This window comes from Abramis brama, assembly GCF_963993115.1.
Source record: "Abramis brama genome assembly, chromosome: 2".
NCBI classification, from domain to species: Eukaryota; Metazoa; Chordata; class Actinopteri; order Cypriniformes; family Leuciscidae; genus Abramis; species Abramis brama.
The window spans coordinates 14,877,649-14,897,567 of NC_139964.1; the positions used below are offsets into that span (position 1 = coordinate 14,877,649).

General features: G+C 40.9%; 1 protein-coding gene across 1 annotated transcript in view; it reads right to left on the reverse strand.

Annotated features, from left to right (window-relative positions):
• The window catches only part of mycbpap (mycbp associated protein), a 25,176-nt gene continuing 5,257 nt past the window's right edge, over positions 1–19,919 (reverse strand). Inside the window, exons 2-19 of the mRNA XM_084097786.1 lie at positions 19,224–19,351; positions 17,372–17,540; positions 17,194–17,300; positions 16,571–16,739; positions 14,846–14,940; positions 12,172–12,322; positions 10,454–10,554; positions 7,448–7,548; positions 7,261–7,369; positions 6,792–6,960; positions 6,429–6,616; positions 5,537–5,683; positions 4,092–4,199; positions 3,009–3,136; positions 2,589–2,707; positions 2,446–2,510; positions 559–696; positions 1–365 (exon numbers count right to left, since the gene is read on the reverse strand). Of these exons, the coding sequence (XP_083953912.1) occupies positions 294–365; positions 559–696; positions 2,446–2,510; positions 2,589–2,707; positions 3,009–3,136; positions 4,092–4,199; positions 5,537–5,683; positions 6,429–6,616; positions 6,792–6,960; positions 7,261–7,369; positions 7,448–7,548; positions 10,454–10,554; positions 12,172–12,322; positions 14,846–14,940; positions 16,571–16,739; positions 17,194–17,300; positions 17,372–17,540; positions 19,224–19,351 (2,264 nt within the window). The 3' untranslated portion in view covers positions 1–293. The remainder of the gene's footprint in view (positions 366–558; positions 697–2,445; positions 2,511–2,588; positions 2,708–3,008; positions 3,137–4,091; positions 4,200–5,536; positions 5,684–6,428; positions 6,617–6,791; positions 6,961–7,260; positions 7,370–7,447; positions 7,549–10,453; positions 10,555–12,171; positions 12,323–14,845; positions 14,941–16,570; positions 16,740–17,193; positions 17,301–17,371; positions 17,541–19,223; positions 19,352–19,919) is intronic.

A 19,919-nucleotide genomic window follows, 5' to 3' on the forward strand; every position in this document is an offset into this window, starting at 1 on the left:
GCTTGCAAACATGTTTATTTTGATCAGAATATATGGATACTTTTCAGAGGTCATAAATAAAGGCCCTCGTTACAGCATCCACCAGCAGAGAAGAGTGACAATAACCAGCTACACCTTCAAGCTCATTATTAACTTCCTTAAACCTTCATATGATATTACTGAATCATTTCAGAGTTAAAGTGTTTCAGGAAAGATGTTCTTCTGGACAGTGAAAGTACATATACTGACACATATAATCAAGATTTGACACTTAAGACAACATGTGACTAGAGACACAAAGATCTAAAGATGTATTAATATGCCGTCTGAGAGTCGTGGAGTAAATCACACAGAGAATCCACCATCCTCTGCATCAGCACACACACCTGAAACACACACACACATCATCAGCTTATGACTAATGATGACTGTATGAATCATGACTGGATGTGTGAATGTGTGCTGAAACATCACAAAGGTGTGAGTGTGTGTGTGAGAGAGTGAGAGAGAGAGAGAGAGAGAGTGTGTGTGTGTGTGTGTGTGTGTGTGAGTGTGTGTGTGTGTGTGTGTGTGTCTTGCCTGTGCGTGCAGCAGCGGCCTGTATCTGTCCTGCAGTGTGTGTGTGTGTTCAGGACGGTCAGTAGTAAAGCTGGAGTCTCTCTCTCCTGCATCCGTCTTCCTCTCTTCTGGCACGAGTTTCTTCAAGCTCCCGCGTTCCTGAACACACACACACGGTTTTAAAAGCACATATTTGTAAGTGTCAGAGTGTAGAGCGCCAGTCTGAGTGTTTATACTCCCGCTGTGAGTGAGCAAGAGACAGACGGAGAGATAGAGAGAGAGAGAGAGAGAGACGGAGAGAGACAGAGAGAGAGAGAGAGAGAGAGACAGACGGAGAGAGAGAGAGAGAGAGAGAGAGAGAGAGAGAGAGAGAGAGAGAGAGAGAGGTGTAATACATGTGAAAGCTGCACCTGTCGTCCTCCTGAGAGTGTGATCATGACGCCCACAGAGTGTGTGTCAGCGGGAGACTCTAGTGAGCTGCACACTCAGGCATCAAGTCAAGTCAGCTTTATTTATACAGCGCTTTTTACAATACCGAGTGTTTCAAAGCAGCTTTACAGAGATAACAGGAAAATAATGCAACACAGCTTGTTTCTAGAAGACAATAGTTACTCAATAAATTAAGCAACTCTTCAGGAGCTTCTCTGTTTCTCTGTCTGAATATAACTGGACTGGACTGTCACTGGAGAGAGTGCTAAAGCTCCTCAGGTCATATTTCTGGTGGCATAATTGTAGAAATGATCATTCTTTCTAAATGTGATGTAAATATGTCCTGTAACTACCAAATAAACAGAAAAAGACGTGACTGAATAAGTACGTGTGTCCTCTTTCTTTTGTAAAATATCTTTATTTCTGTGTGACTAATGTGCAGTCTTGACAGAAATGAATTCATTATGATCAATGCATCACTTTTTATTGTAAACCTGTGGTAAAATATCGATGCTTGGGTTTTAAATCTTCAAGTAAACAACAGAAATGCCACAAACGGCCACTTTTATCATGTTTGTTTTGCGATCTCGCTAGTTTCCAGTGACTTCCTTCTGATTAGTTTTCTGATAAAACTTCCATTTGTTGGTGAAATGATGGGTTTGTGTGACGCTGATCCAGAGAGGCGTTTCGGTGAAGCGCTGTAAACCCTAACGCTCAATGATAATGTATTGTCTCTGAGTAGGGTAAACTTAAATTCAACAAATAAGTTCAATCAAATGATCTATCTAGAACTTGTTTTAATTTACACAAACTTAAATGTAAGTGAAACTGGGCTGGGATTTAAATTTCCCAGCATGCTTTGCCATGGCACTCAAAAGTGAGAGTAAATGCTAAAATTATGTGATATATAAAAAAAAATTGTGCAAGATTAATGTTAAGTGGGCGATTCTTTAATGTTTTGTTGTAATGCTAGTTTAGAAGAGTTTCTGTTTTTCGTTGGGTTTAGCATCATGTGACGAGTGCAGCATGAGCTTAGTTTGAGAACAGATATATGTTGTCGTACTCATTCAGAAATTGCTATGCTATACTAATGCTATCAAAGCATTGCGTTTACAATTGGCAAGTTAACATTTACTGAATTAGCTAGTAAAGCTAGCCAAGTTTCTACTACTAAAAATATTTAAGTTGAGATTACATGATAATTTTAAGTTAAAAGTATAAATTAGCTAACTTAACTCAACTTAAACATTTTTGAGAACAAAATATAAAATCTGCCAGTTTTCCAAACTTAAACTTTGAACTTCTTAAGTTACAAATATTGATGTAACTGATTCCCTCAAATGTTTTTGAGTTTTGCCAACTTATTTGTGTTTACAGTGTGTGTGGAGACTGAGTGCTATAGGTCTGATGGCATCTGCTGTCCTCTGCTGGTGAGCAGCACTCATCACAGCTCACACACACACACACACACACACACACCTCTGCTCTCACTGCTGCTGCTCTCGCTCTTCTCCGCTCGTCTCCTTCTGTCTCCTTCTGCTCCACTGCGGATCATGTTAAAGGTTAGACCATCCTCAACCTTTCATGCATGTGTGTGAGTGTGTGTGTGTGTGTGTACTCACAGGTGTGGAGGTTGTGTGTCGTGTCACTCCAGGTGTTGTTCTCTGGAAGCCCCAGTTTGTGTCTCAATCTCACAGACTCCGTGACCAAACCGTCCAGCAGCTCCCTCCATAACTGCAGACTGCACACACACACACACACACACACACACACACACACACACACACACACACACACACACAATCATCATCTTATTACACAGCTCTCTGGAATGCTTGATTCTGATTGGTCAGTTGTGATATTCCAAGGTCAGTTATTCGATTGTTTAGCTCACTGTAATGGATTATAAAATAATAACCAGGTAAAATCGTGTGTGTGTGTTTGTGTCACCTGATGAAGTGTGATGTCACAGGTGGTGTGTGTGTGTTTGTGTCACCTGATGATGTGTGATGTCACAGGTGGTGTGTGTGTGTTTGTGTCACCTGATGATGTGTGATGTCACAGGTGGTGTGTGTATCAGTGGCCGCTGCAGCTCCAGCATCAGTGAGTTAAACTGACTCAAACTTGTCTCTCTGATCACACCGTGTGTCTCAGGAACACACAGCACAGCCTAGAGGACAAACACACACTGCGTTCAGCATTAGTTCTCCAAACCGGTGGACTTCCTGTGTTTCATCAGTGAGACGTTCAGCAGAATGTTCACGCTGCTCATTTCCGTACAGCGAATGGACTTTCAGCGAATCAATGGCTTAAATATGAGTTTGATTCTCACATAAAGCAATAATTGATCTTGAACATGACACACAACTGCTTGTTCGGCATCTTCGAGCTTTCAAGGTCACTCTGACCGGTCATCGTATTGAAAAGTGTGTGTGAAGAGTGTGTCCCACAGAAGAAAGAAACACATGCGAGTTTGGAGTGACATGACAGGGAGTAAATGATGAGTGTACTTCATGTTTGGATGAAATACACACTTACACTGGGCGTACAGAGCGTCATGTTATTCAATACTGTGTATATGAAGGGTGAATAACAAATGGTTATACTTTATTTTAAGATGTTACAGTGTATTATACATTTAAGTACTGAGATGCTTTTCTTTTTTATTAAAGAAAATGTGAATTTGCCAGATTAATGTGCTTGATGTCAAAAAAATAATGTCACAATGCAGATAAAAAAAATAGGCTAAAATTCAATTTCTAATTTTCCTTTATTTTGTCATATTAAAAAATTAAAATGGCTATTATTATTATTATGTATTAAAGCAGGGTTTACCAAACTGAGGTTCATGAGGTGATAAAAGCTAATAACCAAACCATAAAAATACAAATTAAAAATTGAATAAATAACCAAATTAAACTTAAGAATAAATAAAAAATAAAATAAAAAAAATTATGTCTTTAAAAAATCAGAGAATGAGACTTTTTTTGGGAATAAAAGTAATGAGAATTGGAGGGAAAATGTATTTAAAAGTCTTCATAGGTTTCTCTCTTTTCTTTAGATTTTGTGGTGAAATATAACAGACATGTTGTAGAATCCTGATGATCTTCCCCAATGATGTGTACCTGTCTGAGTGTGTTTAACGACAGATCCCACACAGGTGTGTGTGCTGACCCGCTGACCTGCTCCCATAAACCCCGCAGCGCCTCCACAGGCCCACGCTGGTACTGCAACTGTGAAAGAACAACACACACACACACACTAAAACCCAACTGTAACTGTGCGCTCTGCTTAAGAGGAACAACATGTTTCGGCTGAATGTATAATGTGAGGATGATCTGTGTGTTCCCGTGTTCTCCGGCGGGGACACGAGGGACCCGACACACGCTGAGCCGCTCCGAGACCCTCAGTCGTGTTCAGGACCAAATCACACAACTCAAGCAATTATACGCTTAATGGAGATGATTACCCTCACCGCTATTCTCTCTGTCTGTGTGTGTGTGTGTGTGTGTGTGTTTACAAGCTTGTGTGAGTAAAGGCCGAACAACGAGAAAAGTCTACAAAATGAGTGTTCAGCTGAAGTGTGTGTGTGTATAGATGTGATCATTCACGGCCTCGACTTCACTGCCTATAAATGGAAATAAATGAGGAAACTTTGCCAATCACCTGAGTGTAAGACTCTATTGTACAGTGACTGACTGTTATCATGATGTCCTTTTATATTAAAGATTGTGCAAGGCGAATATTCCTCCAGAACTGAGACGGGGAAACAGCATTATGCTCATCTAACGCAATCATCTCTCCAGCTGAAATACACCCAAGCGCTGTTTTGTAATTATAACTGTTTATTATGATGTGAATGTTTTCATCAAGCTGTTATGAAAGTGTCTGACTCACCGCTGGATGAAGCACTTCTGCTTCTTAGCGCACAGCACTTCTGCTTCTACATTATGCTGTATTTTACATCTAGATGTACTTGTTTGGGGGCTTGTATATTCCGGGGTGGGGGTGGGGGTGGGGGGGGGGGGGGGGGGTGGGGTGTAGACATTAGTCCTCTGAAGGGGACATTATATTTGAGAGAATTTCTCTGACATCATACACGTGACATCATACATCATGGGTGTCCTGTACATTCGTGCGTTACGGTGACGACGTACACCGGGGTTGTGTGTGTGTGTGTGTTACTGTGATGACGTACACCAGGGTTGTGTGTGTGTGTGTTACTGTGATGATGTACACCAGGATTGTGTGTGTGTGTTACGGTGATGACGTACACCTGGGTTGTGTGTGTGTGTTACGGTGATGATGTACACCTGAGTTGTGTGTGTGTTACTGTGATGACGTACACCAGGGTTGTGTGTGTGTGTTACTGTGACGACGTACACCTGGGTTGTGTGTGTGTGTTACTGTGATGACGTACACCAGGGTTGTGTGTGTGTGTTACTGTGATGACGTACACCTGGGTTGTGTGTGTGTGTTACTGTGATGACGTACACCAGGGTTGTGTGTGTGTGTGTTACTGTGATGATGTACACCAGGATTGTGTGTGTGTGTTACTGTGATGACGTACACTAGGATTGTGTGTGAGGAACAGCTGCTCGTCTGTGATGTAGAGATCATCAGGAGAGACGGGACGTTCTGGAGAACGAACTCCTCTCAGGAGATCCATGAGGATCCGTCGACACAACGACACACACGCTTTCCGCTCCAGCTCCTTCTGCTCACACAGGGACAGTTCAACAATCAGTATCACACAATTATATATATATACACACATTAGGGGTGTAATGGTACACAGAAGTCACTCGACACGAGTTTGATACATTAGCAAAAATGGTCACACTTTAGTTTAGGGGCCAATTCTCACTATTAACTATAAACTCCTAATTTACAGCTTATTATTAGTTAGTAAGCTAGTTGTTAAGGTTAGGTATTGGGTGGATTAAGGGATGTAGAATATGATCATGCAGAATAAAGCATTAGCCTAATATGTGCTTTATGAGTACTAATAAACAGCCAATAACCAAGTAACATGCATGTTAATCAGCAACGAGTTCATAGTGAGAAGTGGACCGTAAACTAGTGTAACGGGGAAAAGCAGCACATCCGCAGTGCACTTCAGTGCATTAAGCACTAGGCAGGGGACAGAATGCACTCTCGCTTGGGTCATATTTTATTGCAGGGCTGATAAAAAAACAAAAAAGTATTTGGTCACAATCAGCTACAAAACTGAAAATCATCTTGTGTTGTAAAAGTACAATTTAAAGAGAATAATGAAAAATAAAACTTGTGCATTAAAAGTGTTACAATTTGCTGCACTTAAACTATATTTGAGCATTCAAAGCCTTAGCCCAACACTCCTGTGCTACATTTTCCACTTCCGGTTCAGGAGGAAATACGTGATGTACCGTTACACCCCTAAAATATCTATACACACACACCATCTGTACACACACACACACCTGGAGTGTGGCTCTCTGCTGTGCGCTCTTATCCTGATCTAAGGCCACGCCCCTCAGAGTGACCAGCAGTGAAGCTCCGCCCATCAGCACCGGGTGTGTGTTCAGACGCCACACCTCAGTCATGATCCCCACACACACACTCTTGAAGATGAAGCTGATGCGTTTAGTGTCGCCGGGTAAGATCACCGCTGACAGAGAGAGTCAAACACATCAGTGTGTGTGTGTATCTGTAGTGCTGCTGAAGTAGATGTTGAGTGTAAGAGACTGTGTGTGTGAGTGTGTATGAGTGTGTGTGTACCTGTAGTGCTGTTGAAGTAGATGTTGAGTGTGAGAGAGTGTGTGTGTGTGTGTGTGTGTGTGTACCTGTAGTGCTGTTGAAGTAGAAGTGTTGAGTGTGAGTGTGTGTTGGTGTCAGTCTCTCCCAGCTGTAGTAAATCACAGTACTCCCTTCATTCTTTAACTCCAGATCAGCGCTCACACTCTGTCCCGTGACCGTCTCGAACATCAGCCGGGCAGAGACGCCCTCCTGCCCCTGAACACACACACACACACACACAATTTGAATAAATAAATAAATGTATCAGTTAAGTTCAAGGCTTAATTATATTATCTATGGTTGCCGAGCAACATCGCAACATTCCAACATTCTAAATCCACATCGGTTTAAACTTCCGGTTCAGATTCATTAACATTTAAACTTCATTAGCTTTCATTAGTTGATGTATCGCTCTGAATCTGCGCTGTATCATGGGATATATCAATAGTTCTGGTGATCCACACTGACTCATATGGTGATATAAGACCTGGATCAGATCTTCAGCTTCATCTTCACCTGCTGAGAGGAAGTGATGCGGCTCCAGAGCGCCAGATCTCCACTGACCCTCAGAGCGGGACGCAGATCAACATCAGTGATGACATCATCAAACAGCGCCAGAGGGTCTCTGAGCGAGAGAGAGAGAAAATGTGAGAGTCATCCAGTCACTTCAGGAGGAGGAGAGCGACAGGTGACAGAGTCGTACTGGTTTTCCTTCTGCTCTTCTTCTTCATCCTCCTCTTCCTCTCTCTCATCCGGCGGAGGAGAACGAGCCGCAGAGCCGATGACCTCCAGACCCTCGACCTCCTGAGAACACACACACACACAGATCAGATCTCAACAGACTCTCACACACACCAATGGACACGCGAGAAAATCTCAACAAAAAGAAAAGATCTAAAACTGTGTCCGAGATGTGAGTCTGAGCGGAATCACTTCCAGCCGCTGCACGGTCTCACACTGCGTACGGTACAGAGAGACTTGTTTTAATTTGTCTGGGGATTTAATCTCAGAATAACTCAGATCTCGCTGATGGAAGAGCAGATGCTGAGTTCAGCAGATTCATCACACACTGAACATCATGATCATCTGAGAGGCTTTATTTCAGAAACCAGATCTGATGATGAGCAGCGACTGAGACCACAGAAAAGAACAGAGAGTCCGATGAGAACACACAGAGAGAAACACACACACACACACACACACACACACACACACACTCTCTCTCTCTCTCTCACATACACACACACACACACACACACTCATCTATGATATCACCATTTACATGAGTTACGTTCTCATTGTTTTATCTGAAAGCGAGTGTGTATTTTACAGCATCAGTTGTTATAGACGGATCATCACGGTCTGTCCCTGTTCTCGCTCTCAGAGGCTCTTAATGACATGGAACTGCAAAGCCTTCTGGGAACCCTTTCTCCAATACATGCAATGCTGCCAAGAGATGCATCTAAAAAGTATGCTTTTGAACAAGAACTGTGTGTGTGTATGTGTGTGAGAGTGTGTGTGTGTGTGTGTGTGTGTGTTAGATTGTGTGTGTGAGAGTGTATGTGTGTGTGTGAGAGAGTGTATGAGATTGTGTGCGTGTGTGTGAGATTGTGTGTGTGTGAGAGTGTATGTGTGTGTGTGTGTGTGTGTGAGAGTGTATGTGTGTGTGCGCGTGAGTGTATGAGATTGTGTGCATGTGTGTGTGTGAGAGAGAGAGAGTGTGTTTGCATGTGTGTGTGCGCGTGTGTGTGTGTGCGTGTGAGTGTATGAGATTGTGTGTGTGCGCGTGTGAGTGTATGAGATTGTGTGTGTGAGAGTGTGTGTGTGTGTGTGTGTGTGAGAGAGTGTGTGTGTGCGTGTGAGTGTATGAGATTGTGTGTGTGTGCGTGTGTGTGTGTGTGTGTGTGTGTGAGAGCTTGTGTGACAGTGATAATGGTAATGACTGCAGGAGATGCACGGATCTGCTCTCCGGGGCTGATGGGAACATGCGCTGCTGAATACTAATACACATCACACAGTAACAACAACAACAACAACAACAACAACAACAACAACAACACCATCAGATCTGGCTATGTGTGTGTGTGTGTGTGTGTGTGTGTGTTACACCTGCAGAAGAAGCTGGTTTGAGGTGAACTCACATGGTGAAAGAACAATGTTTGAGGCTGAAGTCTTTCAAGCGGCTCCGGTTCGGACTTTTACCGGCGGCACACGTGTTCTCAGTGACGAAAACACACACACACACACACACACACACACCGCGTCCACCCGCTAATTCTGTCTCACACACTGTTTTCAGTGATTTCAGTGCAGCGCTGTATTAAAATGGAGTAATTCAGTCTGAAACTCTGTAGATAGTTCAGCTTCTGCTTTCCATGTTTGTTTTAGAAGCTTCATACTAGAAGAAAATAAAGATTAAAGCTCGGACATCTTTTTTTTTGGACACGCAGACGCATAAAATGACCTAAATGTTCCACTGCTTCGCTCTCCCTCGGGAAATGTAGAGGTGCACATGAACTGGTGTGGATTTCAGTGGTGTGAACACGAGTGCACTCACTAACACATGTTCTGCTCAGGGTCGTTTTCGGTTCATCCATCTTTTAAATGTTGTTGTTTCACCCTCACTTGAAGTACCTTTTATTTTTATATTTTTTTTAATTTTTATTTTTATTTTAGTTTACACTGTTAAAAATATCCACGTATTTCAACTTGAAACCGTAAGTTCAGTTGCTGCTTTAAATGTTTTAAATTGCCTGTAAAAGTAATTTCAACTTAAATTATTTTAAAAAATGTACTTAAATGTTTTAATTAAATCTCGTGTAACTGGAGTTGAAATTGCTTAAATTATTTTGATAAGTTAAATTAATGTAAAACATGGTGCCACTGATCATATTTCTTACATTGTAGTTTTTTTAATATTGCAATTAATATTGCTATTTAGTTCTAATTTATATTTATTTCAGTTTTAGTTTTCATTCATTTCATTTAATTCAAAGTTTTAGTTTATTTTTGGTGATTTAAACTAATATTTATATTTTATTTTAGCTTTTCCATCAAATTTAGTTGAATCTCATAACTTATATTAAAAAAAAAGTTAAAAAAATGAATTATTTTATCTTTTAATTATCTTAAATTATTTTATTTTGGTGAGTTAAAGAAATTAAAAAATATATATGTTGTCATTAATCATACAATCTTTTAACGTGTAATTTTTAAAAAAATATCTAAATTTCATTTTATTTGTTTTTTTAAATATTGCTATTTAGGTTTCATTTATTTTTATTTCAGTTTTTATTTACAGTTTATAATTTATTTAGTTTAAGCTTTCCAACTAATATTTATATTTTATTTTATTTCAGCTTTATTTCACCAAACAGAAATGTTTTGAATAGTGTTTAGTTGGTGATAATAACTCTGCGTTCTGGAACTACACATGTACGTCTGCAGAACGACAATAAATTGACAACTAAAGGACAAATACATTCTCTGCCGGTCCTGACTCTCTGAGAGCCTTTAAAGGCCTGTTTGAGGGCCAAGACTTGGTTTTAGGGATAAGGTTATAATGAGGTCAAGGGTTGGTTTAGGGTCAGGGGTCGGGTTAGGCACTTAGTTGTGATGGGTAAGGTTAGGGTAAGCGGCTAGAGATTGCATTGTGTCAATGAAAGTCCTCATAAAGATAGATGTACAAGAATGTGTGTGTGTGTCTTACAGGACTGAAGTCTCTCCGCGTGTCCTTGAGTTCATGAAGTCGCTGCTGAAGGTACAAACTCTGATCCCAGCCGCTGTTGAGCACGTCACACACACCATTACCTATAAACACACCACAAACACATTCAGGGAGAATTGCACTAGCTCTCCTGCAATCTGTGTGTTATGTATGTGGCGATTGTGTACTGATGAAAAGGCAGACAAACTGATTTCCTTTCCTTTGACTGAATAAATCTGCAAACGACCTTGCTATTCATTACAAAGAGTCGACTCCAGACGGGAATCAACGACAGTCTGATCTCACATCGGTCATTTAATAGCCTAGAACCGCACTGGGTTCAGTTCTCATGATCAACAGGTTATACATAAAGAGACTGTAATTACAAGATTACATATTAACATGTGAAAGATGTTGATTTTCTCAAGACACATGTTTGCCGTCTGTTGCTGTTGTTATGTAACGTTGATGAGATCTGGAGGAGAAAAGCCTGATTCTGACACGTGTGTCGAGCGTGTGGCGTCGCTCAACAACACAGGCTGTGAAACTGCTCCAATGGCGTTTTGAAGACAATGTAAATGTGTTTTTAAATTTGAAATTTAATTAAGCCTGACATTTGAAATAGCCAGAAAAATCTAACTTGTTAAACGGAAGAGTTTCAACCTTTAGACAAAATGTAAAAAAAAAAAAAAAAAACGTTTGCATGTGTTTTTTGTTAAGTATCATATGACTAATATAGTCTGATATAGTGAGAATATGGCAAACTGAGCAAAAATACGCAATTTGGTGCAGATGCTGATATTTATATGGACAAAAAGGGAATTAAAATTCCAGATATTTATAACGGTACAGCAGATACTTACATAAACTGCATTAATATCATAATAAATAATCATAATAAATATCAGCCACCTCTATATCTGCCAATAATGTCTAAGTAAGATAATATGCAAATGCTTAGATTTATGATCAAAGCTTTGTAGTGTTAAAACATAATGCAATCCCTGCAATGATTGAGAGATGAACAAATACACCTTCATCCAGAGCCTGATGAATCATATTTGACGACTGCAGATGTTTCTATGAAATGATCGAGTACACAGCTGCTCCAGTCCAGCAAGTGTTCATCATGAAGCAATATCAGTCACTCTCACATGTACTTTATGAAGATAAGACACGTGAAGCACGAGCTGAAGGTGGACGTCTCTACTGTTAAAGACTTTAATAAGTGTGAACTATCAGTCAGAGACAGAAAGCATGTATCAGATAAGATACAGTAGGCTTTATAGGGTCAATAAGTAATAATAATAATAAAAAAACATTAATCAGGGGTCACACTCAAAAGTGTCCAAACACCTCAAATGTAACTGTTTTTTAGTTCAATACTATTTTTTATTTTATATGTTGAGGAAATTTTATAATACTTGATAAAATTCATGCAATCATTTTGAACATTTGCTTCCACAATTTTTACAATACAATTAATTAATCCATCGTTTTTTTCAATTCTATAAATATTTTTCAGTTAACCCCTTCATTGCTGAGAGTTTCCTTCTGCATCGTGGCTGATTTGTAGATCGTACCTCCAAAATAACTCTTTTTTTATCTCCCATTCATTTCTATGGTGGTCCATGAGGAGTGTGACTGTTTAACCCTTTCACATAGCAAGTGTGCCACAGAGGTCATCAAGTGTCAAAGCGTGAAGCGTGTTGAAAGGTCACCTGACTCGAGGCGCGTGGCGAGCGTGTGTCCGATGCGTGTGACGTCTGGAGGGTTTCCTCTCTCGCTCTGTGTGAGAGTGGCTGTGATCCCGCTCATCTCGTCTCCGTAACGCTGCGGGAGATTCCAGAACTCACGGCCCACACGCCGACCCTGAACACACACACACACACACCACGAACACGCCTGGAGCGTTAGCAACACACAGGACAGCTCATCAAACACTGTGACTTTATATTTATGTGCTTTCATCCAAACTGACTTACAGTGCATTGAGGACACACATTCACACGAATGATCCCTATGATCAGTACTAGCATCATATCACTGTTATAAATGAACTTTATTTTATTAATGAGGAATATTAGCCTTTATGTGTGGCTTTTGTCACATATTGTCTTTTTACAGCTACTTTACATTTTGTTTGCATCATTGAGTCACTATTTTCCTGTTTATCACAAACAATTTATTAAGAACTATTTAAATAAAAATGACTTGATTTGACTTATTTTTGGAAATAAACTACTTTTGCTGCAAATAGATCCAAATCTTCTCGTCCTTTTGATGCTGAATATATTTTAAATTGTAAAAATATTTTACAATATTACTGTATTTTTGATCCAATTGGTGAGTAGAAGAGAATATTCCCGATCACAAACTGTTGAACGCTAAATATATAATTAAGCTTAGAATTTTTTTTTTTTTTTTTTAGGAAATACATCAGATCAAGATTCACCAGAACAAATGAAAACGGTTTCGTCAATCGACACGAAATCCATAACTTTTAGTCGGCATGGTCTGGAGATGATACGATTCGATTTTGGTGAAAATCGGACAAACGGTCTAGGAGGAGTTCGAAAAAGTAGGTTTTGAATGAAAATCAAGATGGCGGACAGGAAGTTTGGCCAAATAAGGTAAACTTGGTATCTATGTTCTCGGCTTGACCCAAGGAATCTATTAAGACGAGTGGCATTACAATAGGCAGATTTATTCAAAAGTTATTAGCCTTTTTGGAAATTTTGTTATAACTTTTGACCACTAGGTGGCGCTGTCTCAAAATATTTTGAGTACCTTCAGGGGATGGTGCTGATGGCACATTCTGAGTTTCTGAATATTACACCAATGCATTTGTTAAGTATAGCATTTTATTTCACAAAACTGTATTGAAGTCAATGGGAATTTCATGTTTTGTTCTATTATAGCGCCACCAAGAGGCTCAGTCCCACCATTTTTTGTATGTGTCCTCAGAGTGAGCCCATACATATGTGTGTCGATTTTGGTGAAAATATCTCAATTTGCTTCGGAGTTATAGACATTTATATGAAAAAACACGTAAAAAATGACTGACACATGACTTTGATTGAATATTACTACCCCTAAACATCAATATTTTCGCATTTGGGCATTGATGTGTAGCTATCGACCTATGTTTCCAAACTTCTGACGGTGGTTTCGTCTCGATCGGACAAACGGTTTCGAAGATATAGCCAAATGTTTTTTAAGCGCTAAATCACAACGCTACACAAACCGTAAGGCGAAACCTAGCATGTTCGGTATCGTGGGACTCGGCAACGATTCAGGAGTCTAATGAGATGAGATTCGTGAAAATAAGTCGATCACAGTTTCGAAACTTCTCACGCTCCTTCAGGACATCGTGCTGATGACCCATACCAAGTTTCATAACAATTCGTTCATGCGTTCTTAAAATACAGCATTTTAGCACAAAATTCAAAATGGCCGACAGTCAAAATGGCCGATATGGTAAAATTGGATATCAGTCGACTCAGCATGTCGCCCTGAATCTAACAAGACCAATTGACCTATGATTTTTGGACAAACTGTTAAGAAGTTATAAGCAAAAATAGCCATTTTTCATATCTCCGGACCAGTAGGTGGCGCTGCGCCGAAACACAGCATGTTGCCTCAGGTCATGCTTGTGATGAAATGTACCAAGTTTGGTCTGAATATGATAAAGCGTTGCGGAGATACAGCCTTACGACTGTTTTTGCTAGCGCTACGCAAAATTTATTTGTGCGTTTATCGAAAACAGTTTGACGAATCCATTTGAATTCCATAACTTTTTGTCAGCACTACCTGAAGATGATCTGGTTAAATTTTCGAGCAAATCAGACAAACCGTCTAGGACGAGTTCGAAAAAGTAGCTTTTTCGGAAAATTCAAAATGGCGGCCATATTTATATGCCGGAAAATGACGTCATAGGGTGCAATCCAATCGTCATGAGCTCAGGAATTTTGTTGATTTGCCTTACGGTTCAAAAGTTATTAGCAAAATAAAAGTGAAACTTTAGACAGGTGGTGGCGCTAGAGGGAAAGACTTAGAAACACCAAAATTGGTGTATTTAATGTTGGGACTGTCCTCTATCAGAATGTCAAACCAAAACAACTTTCCCGCAATCGGTAAGAATGGCGGAAGAATAATAATAAGAAGAAATGGAACAGATACAATAGGTGCCTCCGCACCTTCGGTGCTTGGCCCCTAATAAGAAAGCAGGGAAAACTGAGTGATTCAACTCTTCCACATGATTTATCTCAGCCCACATGCTGTGATATAACACACAACAGACGCATGGGAAAGCGTGTCGGTGTCCTCCACTGCGAGCAGGCCTGAGATGTATCACCTGACACGTGTATAAACACAGTACAGAGCGAGCCTCACATGTCCTCTGTGTATCAGATCCCTCTGTTCCTGCATCCGTCTGAATCTGCCGGAGCGGTTCATCAGGAGAGACGCCGCTGGCTTCTGCAGGAACCCTGAAACACATGCAGCGTGTCGAGCTTTTAATCAGATGAACATCATCATAACAGGATACAACAGCCCGCCTGTGGAGTCAGAGTGTGTGCTTGCTGCAAGGGCGCTATAGGAAACGGCCTCTGATGCGGTCTGGAGTGGGTTGCAGGCTTCACTGACTCATCGCTTTAGCAAAGCTTCTCCATAGATGGACACCAGACCGCAGGACTAGTTATATAAAGATCCGCGTCCCGTCAGATACACAGTTTTTTGGACCCATTTGAGTCAAGTGCATTGTTTCAGCGGGCTGAGAGCAGTTCAACACAACACATCTAACAAATACACGAAAAAACAGGATCTAGTGTAACGATACACTCATGTCATGATTCGATACATATCACGACAATACCATATTATTGCGATACTCCAAGACGTGATAAAATGCTAAATTTGGTGTTACATTGTGTGTGTAAATGAACAGGCTTGGACTTGGTGCTGGTAATCTAACACACAGGACAATAGAGACACCAGAATAACAATATTCATGATTCTGAAGCTGAAAATACAGATTCATTTTAGACGAATATGCTTTCACTCTGACTAGATATATTTAAAATAATGTAAGCCACTTTTTACTGGTATCATAAGACATTTGCCATTACCCACAAATATTCCCCCATTGCGTTATTATACATATTCAACATTATATATAGTAGTTTAATGTAGTACTGACACTAAAACTTGAATTTTTTCCTCACAGTAATTGTTATTTTGGGTGAACTAAACACAATACACATTGTCACTATCCAAAAGATACATATTGTTGCATTTTTGCATTGCGATATATTGTGACGCGATATATTGATACAGCCCTAGTGGGAAACACTTAAATTCAGCACAGAATTAGATCAAACAGCGCTGATGTGGAAAGCAGGAGAAACACTGTGCCATGAATTAACAAGTTATAGAGGGCTTTTCAATCCACAAATCAGAAACATCCACCATGGATTTAATGTAGCAACGCTGACTGTAACCATGGTATTGTGGCAGAATGTGTTTTACATTATTCATCTTAGGGTTTGTTCAACCTTTTGAGAGTGAAATTCACAAAGGAATTCATACTTTATTTTTATTGTGATGATTTGTAAAACTAAGTTTAAAGATGCAGGAAAACAAACTTCTTGACAAACAAACACTTTTATAAAAAAAATACATGAAATGACACTATAACCAGTAGACGGCAGCAGAGGAGCACTTATTGATTAATTAAGCATTTCCACTCCCTAACATATGGAAAAAAGTAGGAAGACACACAGTCTCATGAAAAACTAAAACTTTTAATCAAATTGTGACTGATTTACTCCTTTAATAATCACTGAAGCTATCGGTCACTTCTCTATGGCACTACAAAAGAACAATGGTACATATAATAAAAAGTTGAATATAAAACAATAGTAACTTTTTGATTAACTCAGTTTTTTTTTAAATAATCACTATAAATCTCAGTTTCTGGCCAGTCTTTTGAAAGCAGAATGAAATTTAATACATTTAGATGATGCTAATTTAAAAAGACTCAAATATATTTCATTAATATCTTAAGTGCACAGATACATCTTGTACCCTACTACTGATAAGCACGACAGACGGACTCACGTGAAATGAAGTCCTGCTGCCTGCGTCTCTCGGTCATGTGACGGTACCAGTGCTGGAGGGCGTGGCTCTGGTGGCTCCGCCCCGTTTCTTCGGCTTCATCATCGCTGTCATTCTCAGTCTCCACCACTAGAGGGAGGAGTTTCTGTGCGTCTGGAATCCGCTGTACAAGCTGAAGAGAACAACATTTATGTACAACAGTCCTGCATCTTGAAAAAAACCCCCAAAAAACTAACATTTGCTAATTTGATGAAGATGAGTTTCAAAAATGATCAAAAATAATGTCACATATGTGCAAATCATCTGAGAGTTGAACAGAAAGTTGTACCTGCTAAGAGGAAGATATGAATCATGTCTTTATGCCGTTTTTTCTGGCCTATAGGGGCAATATGATACCATACAAATGGTTGTCGAAAGCAAAAATGCAACGAAATGAACCATATTTTGAGAGAAAAAGTGACTATTGCACTATTGTTGGAATCAACACCCCGAAATGATTAAGAAACAAATATTGGATTTCATTCAGCAACTAAAATGCAGGGAAAAGTAATTATTAAATCACCACAAACATCTGTCAGGCCGTGTTTGAGAAATGATGTGCCATTTCCACTCTCCGCGACTCTCACCTCCGTCTCCCCTCGCAGCTGCATCTCTGTCCTAAAATCCTCCAGGCTTCCCAGAATGCTGTGCGGCAGCACCATCCCCTGCGTGTCAAACCGTGGCCCACCGGGACCTTCAGGCACAGAGAGCAAGTCAAAAACATCCATCACACTGAACTTCCTGCTCAAAGCCACACCCACCTACCTGCATATTCAAAAGAGGGAGGCGGAGTCTCGTGGTCTTGTGGGAGGGGCCTCGCTACGGTAACCCGGACCGTTCTGCAGACCTCGTCTGGGGGGCGTGTCTTACGCACGTACACGCGGGTCATGGGTTTGGGCTTCTGGGAATCAGTGGGTGGTTTAGGGACTCGCAGCTGCACAGAATAAAGCAACAAGACATGTTAGACACTACCAGAAGAAAGTTATGGATCGGGAAGTCTCTTCTGCTCACCAAGGCTGCATTTCTTTGATTAAAAATACAAAAATAACTGTAATATTGTGAAATATTATTACAATTTGTAAAGTGTAATTTATTCCTGTGATCAAAGCTGAATTTTCAGCATCATTACTCCAGTCTTCAGTGTCACATGATCCTTCAGAAATCACTCTAATATCATGATCTGATGCTCAAGAAACATTATCAATGTTGAAAAAAGATATTTACACATTTTTATTTCAGGATTCTTTGATGAATAGAAAGTTCAAAAGTCATCAATCAAATAAATGCAGCCTTGGTGAGCAGAAGTGACTTCTTGACTGGTCGTGTGTGTGTAGCACTGTGCTGGAGTGTGTAGGGGTGTAAACTCACCCGCTCCAGGTCTTGTGTTGTGATGGCCAGACTCTGGATGTCGTGTGTGTGTGTGTGTGTGTGTGTGTGTGTGTGTGTGTGTGTGACGCACTGAGCTGGAGTGTGTAGGGTGTGTAAACTCACCCGCTCCAGGTCTTGTGCTGTGATGGCCAGACACTGGATGTGGTGTGTGTGTGTGTGTGTGCGTGTGTTTGTGTGTGTGTGTGTGTGTAGCACTGAGCTGGAGTGTGTAGGGGTGTAAACTCACCCGCTCCAGGTCTTGTGCTGTGATGGCCAGACACTGGATGTGGTGTGTGTGTGTGAGTGTGTGTGTGTGTGTGTGTGTGTTTGTGTGTGTGTGTGTGTAGCACTGAGCTGGAGTGTGTAGGGGTGTAAAGTCACCTGCTCCAGGTCTTGTGTTGTGATGGCCAGACTCTGGATGTCGTGTGTGTGTGTGTGTGTGTGACGCACTGAGCTGGAGTGTGTAGGGGGTGTAAACTCACCCGCTCCAGGTCTTGTGCTGTGATGGCCAGACTTTGGATGTCGTGTGTGTGTGTGTGTGTGTGTGTAGCACTAAGCTGGAGTGTGTAGGGGTGTAAACTCACCCGCTCCAGGTCTTGTGCTGTGATGGCCAGACACTGGATGTGGTGTGTGTGTGTGTGTGTGTGTGTGAGTGTGTGTGTGTGTGTGTGTGTGTGTGTGTGTGTGTGTGGCACTGAGCTGGAGTGTGTAGGGGTGTAAACTCACCCGCTCCAGGTCTTGTGTTGTGATGGCCAGACTCTGGATGTCGTGTGTGTGTGTGTGTGTGTGTGTGTGTGTAGCACTGAGCTGGAGTGTGTAGGGGGTGTAAACTCACCCGCTCCAGGTCTTGTGCTGTGATGGCCAGACTCTGGATGTGGTGTGTGTGTGTGTGTGTGACGCACTGAGCTGGAGTGTGTAGGGATGTAAACTCACCCGCTCCAGGTCTTGTGCTGTGATGGCCAGACTCTGGATGTCGTGTGTGTGTGTGTGTGTGTGTGTGACGCACTGAGCTGGAGTGTGTAGGGGTGTAAACTCACCCGCTCCAGGTCTTGTGTTGTGATGGCCAGACTCTGGATGTCGTGTGTGTGTGTGTGTGTGTGTGTGTGTGTGTAGCACTGTGCTGGAGTGTGTAGGGGTGTAAACTCACCTGCTCCAGGTCTTGTGTTGTGATGGCCAGACTCTGGATGTCGTGTGTGTGTGTGTGTGTGTGTGTAGCACTGTGCTGGAGTGTGTAGGGGTGTAAACTCACCTGCTCCAGGTCTTGTGTTGTGATGGCCAGACTCTGGATGTCGTGTCCGTCCAGAGCCAGGCTGTGATCTTCCTCACACACACATGATGATGATGAGATCTCCTCGCAGCTTCTCATGACCTTCTTCTCTGACACACGAGGAGAGGAGAGGAGAGAAGCAGAGCTGATGAGCACAAACCCACAGATGTGGGGAAACCACGGTGTGTAATGTAAATCTGTGACATTTAATATCGATTATTTGAAATGTTGAATTTTCTGACATTTTTGCGATAATCCCATGATTGCGATAATTATTTAAAAAGAAACAAATAGTGTGCATTGCACTCTACAGTTCAAGAGTTTGTTTTTTAAGGAGTCTTTTCTGCTCACTAAGATTATTCATTAAATCAAAACAGTAAAAATAGTGAAATATTATTATAATTTAAAACAGCTGTCTTCTATGTGAATATATAGTGAAATATAATGCATTCCTGTGATCAAAGCTGAATTTTCAGCATCATTACTCCAGTCTTCAGTGTCACATGATCCTTCAGAAATCACTCTAGTATCATGATCTGATGCTCAAGAAACATTTATGATTATTAATATCACTGTTGCGCTGCTTCATATTTTTGTGGAAACTGTGATACTCTGATGAATAGAAAGTTCAAACGAACATTTATTTGCAATATAAATCTTTAGTAACATTATAAATGC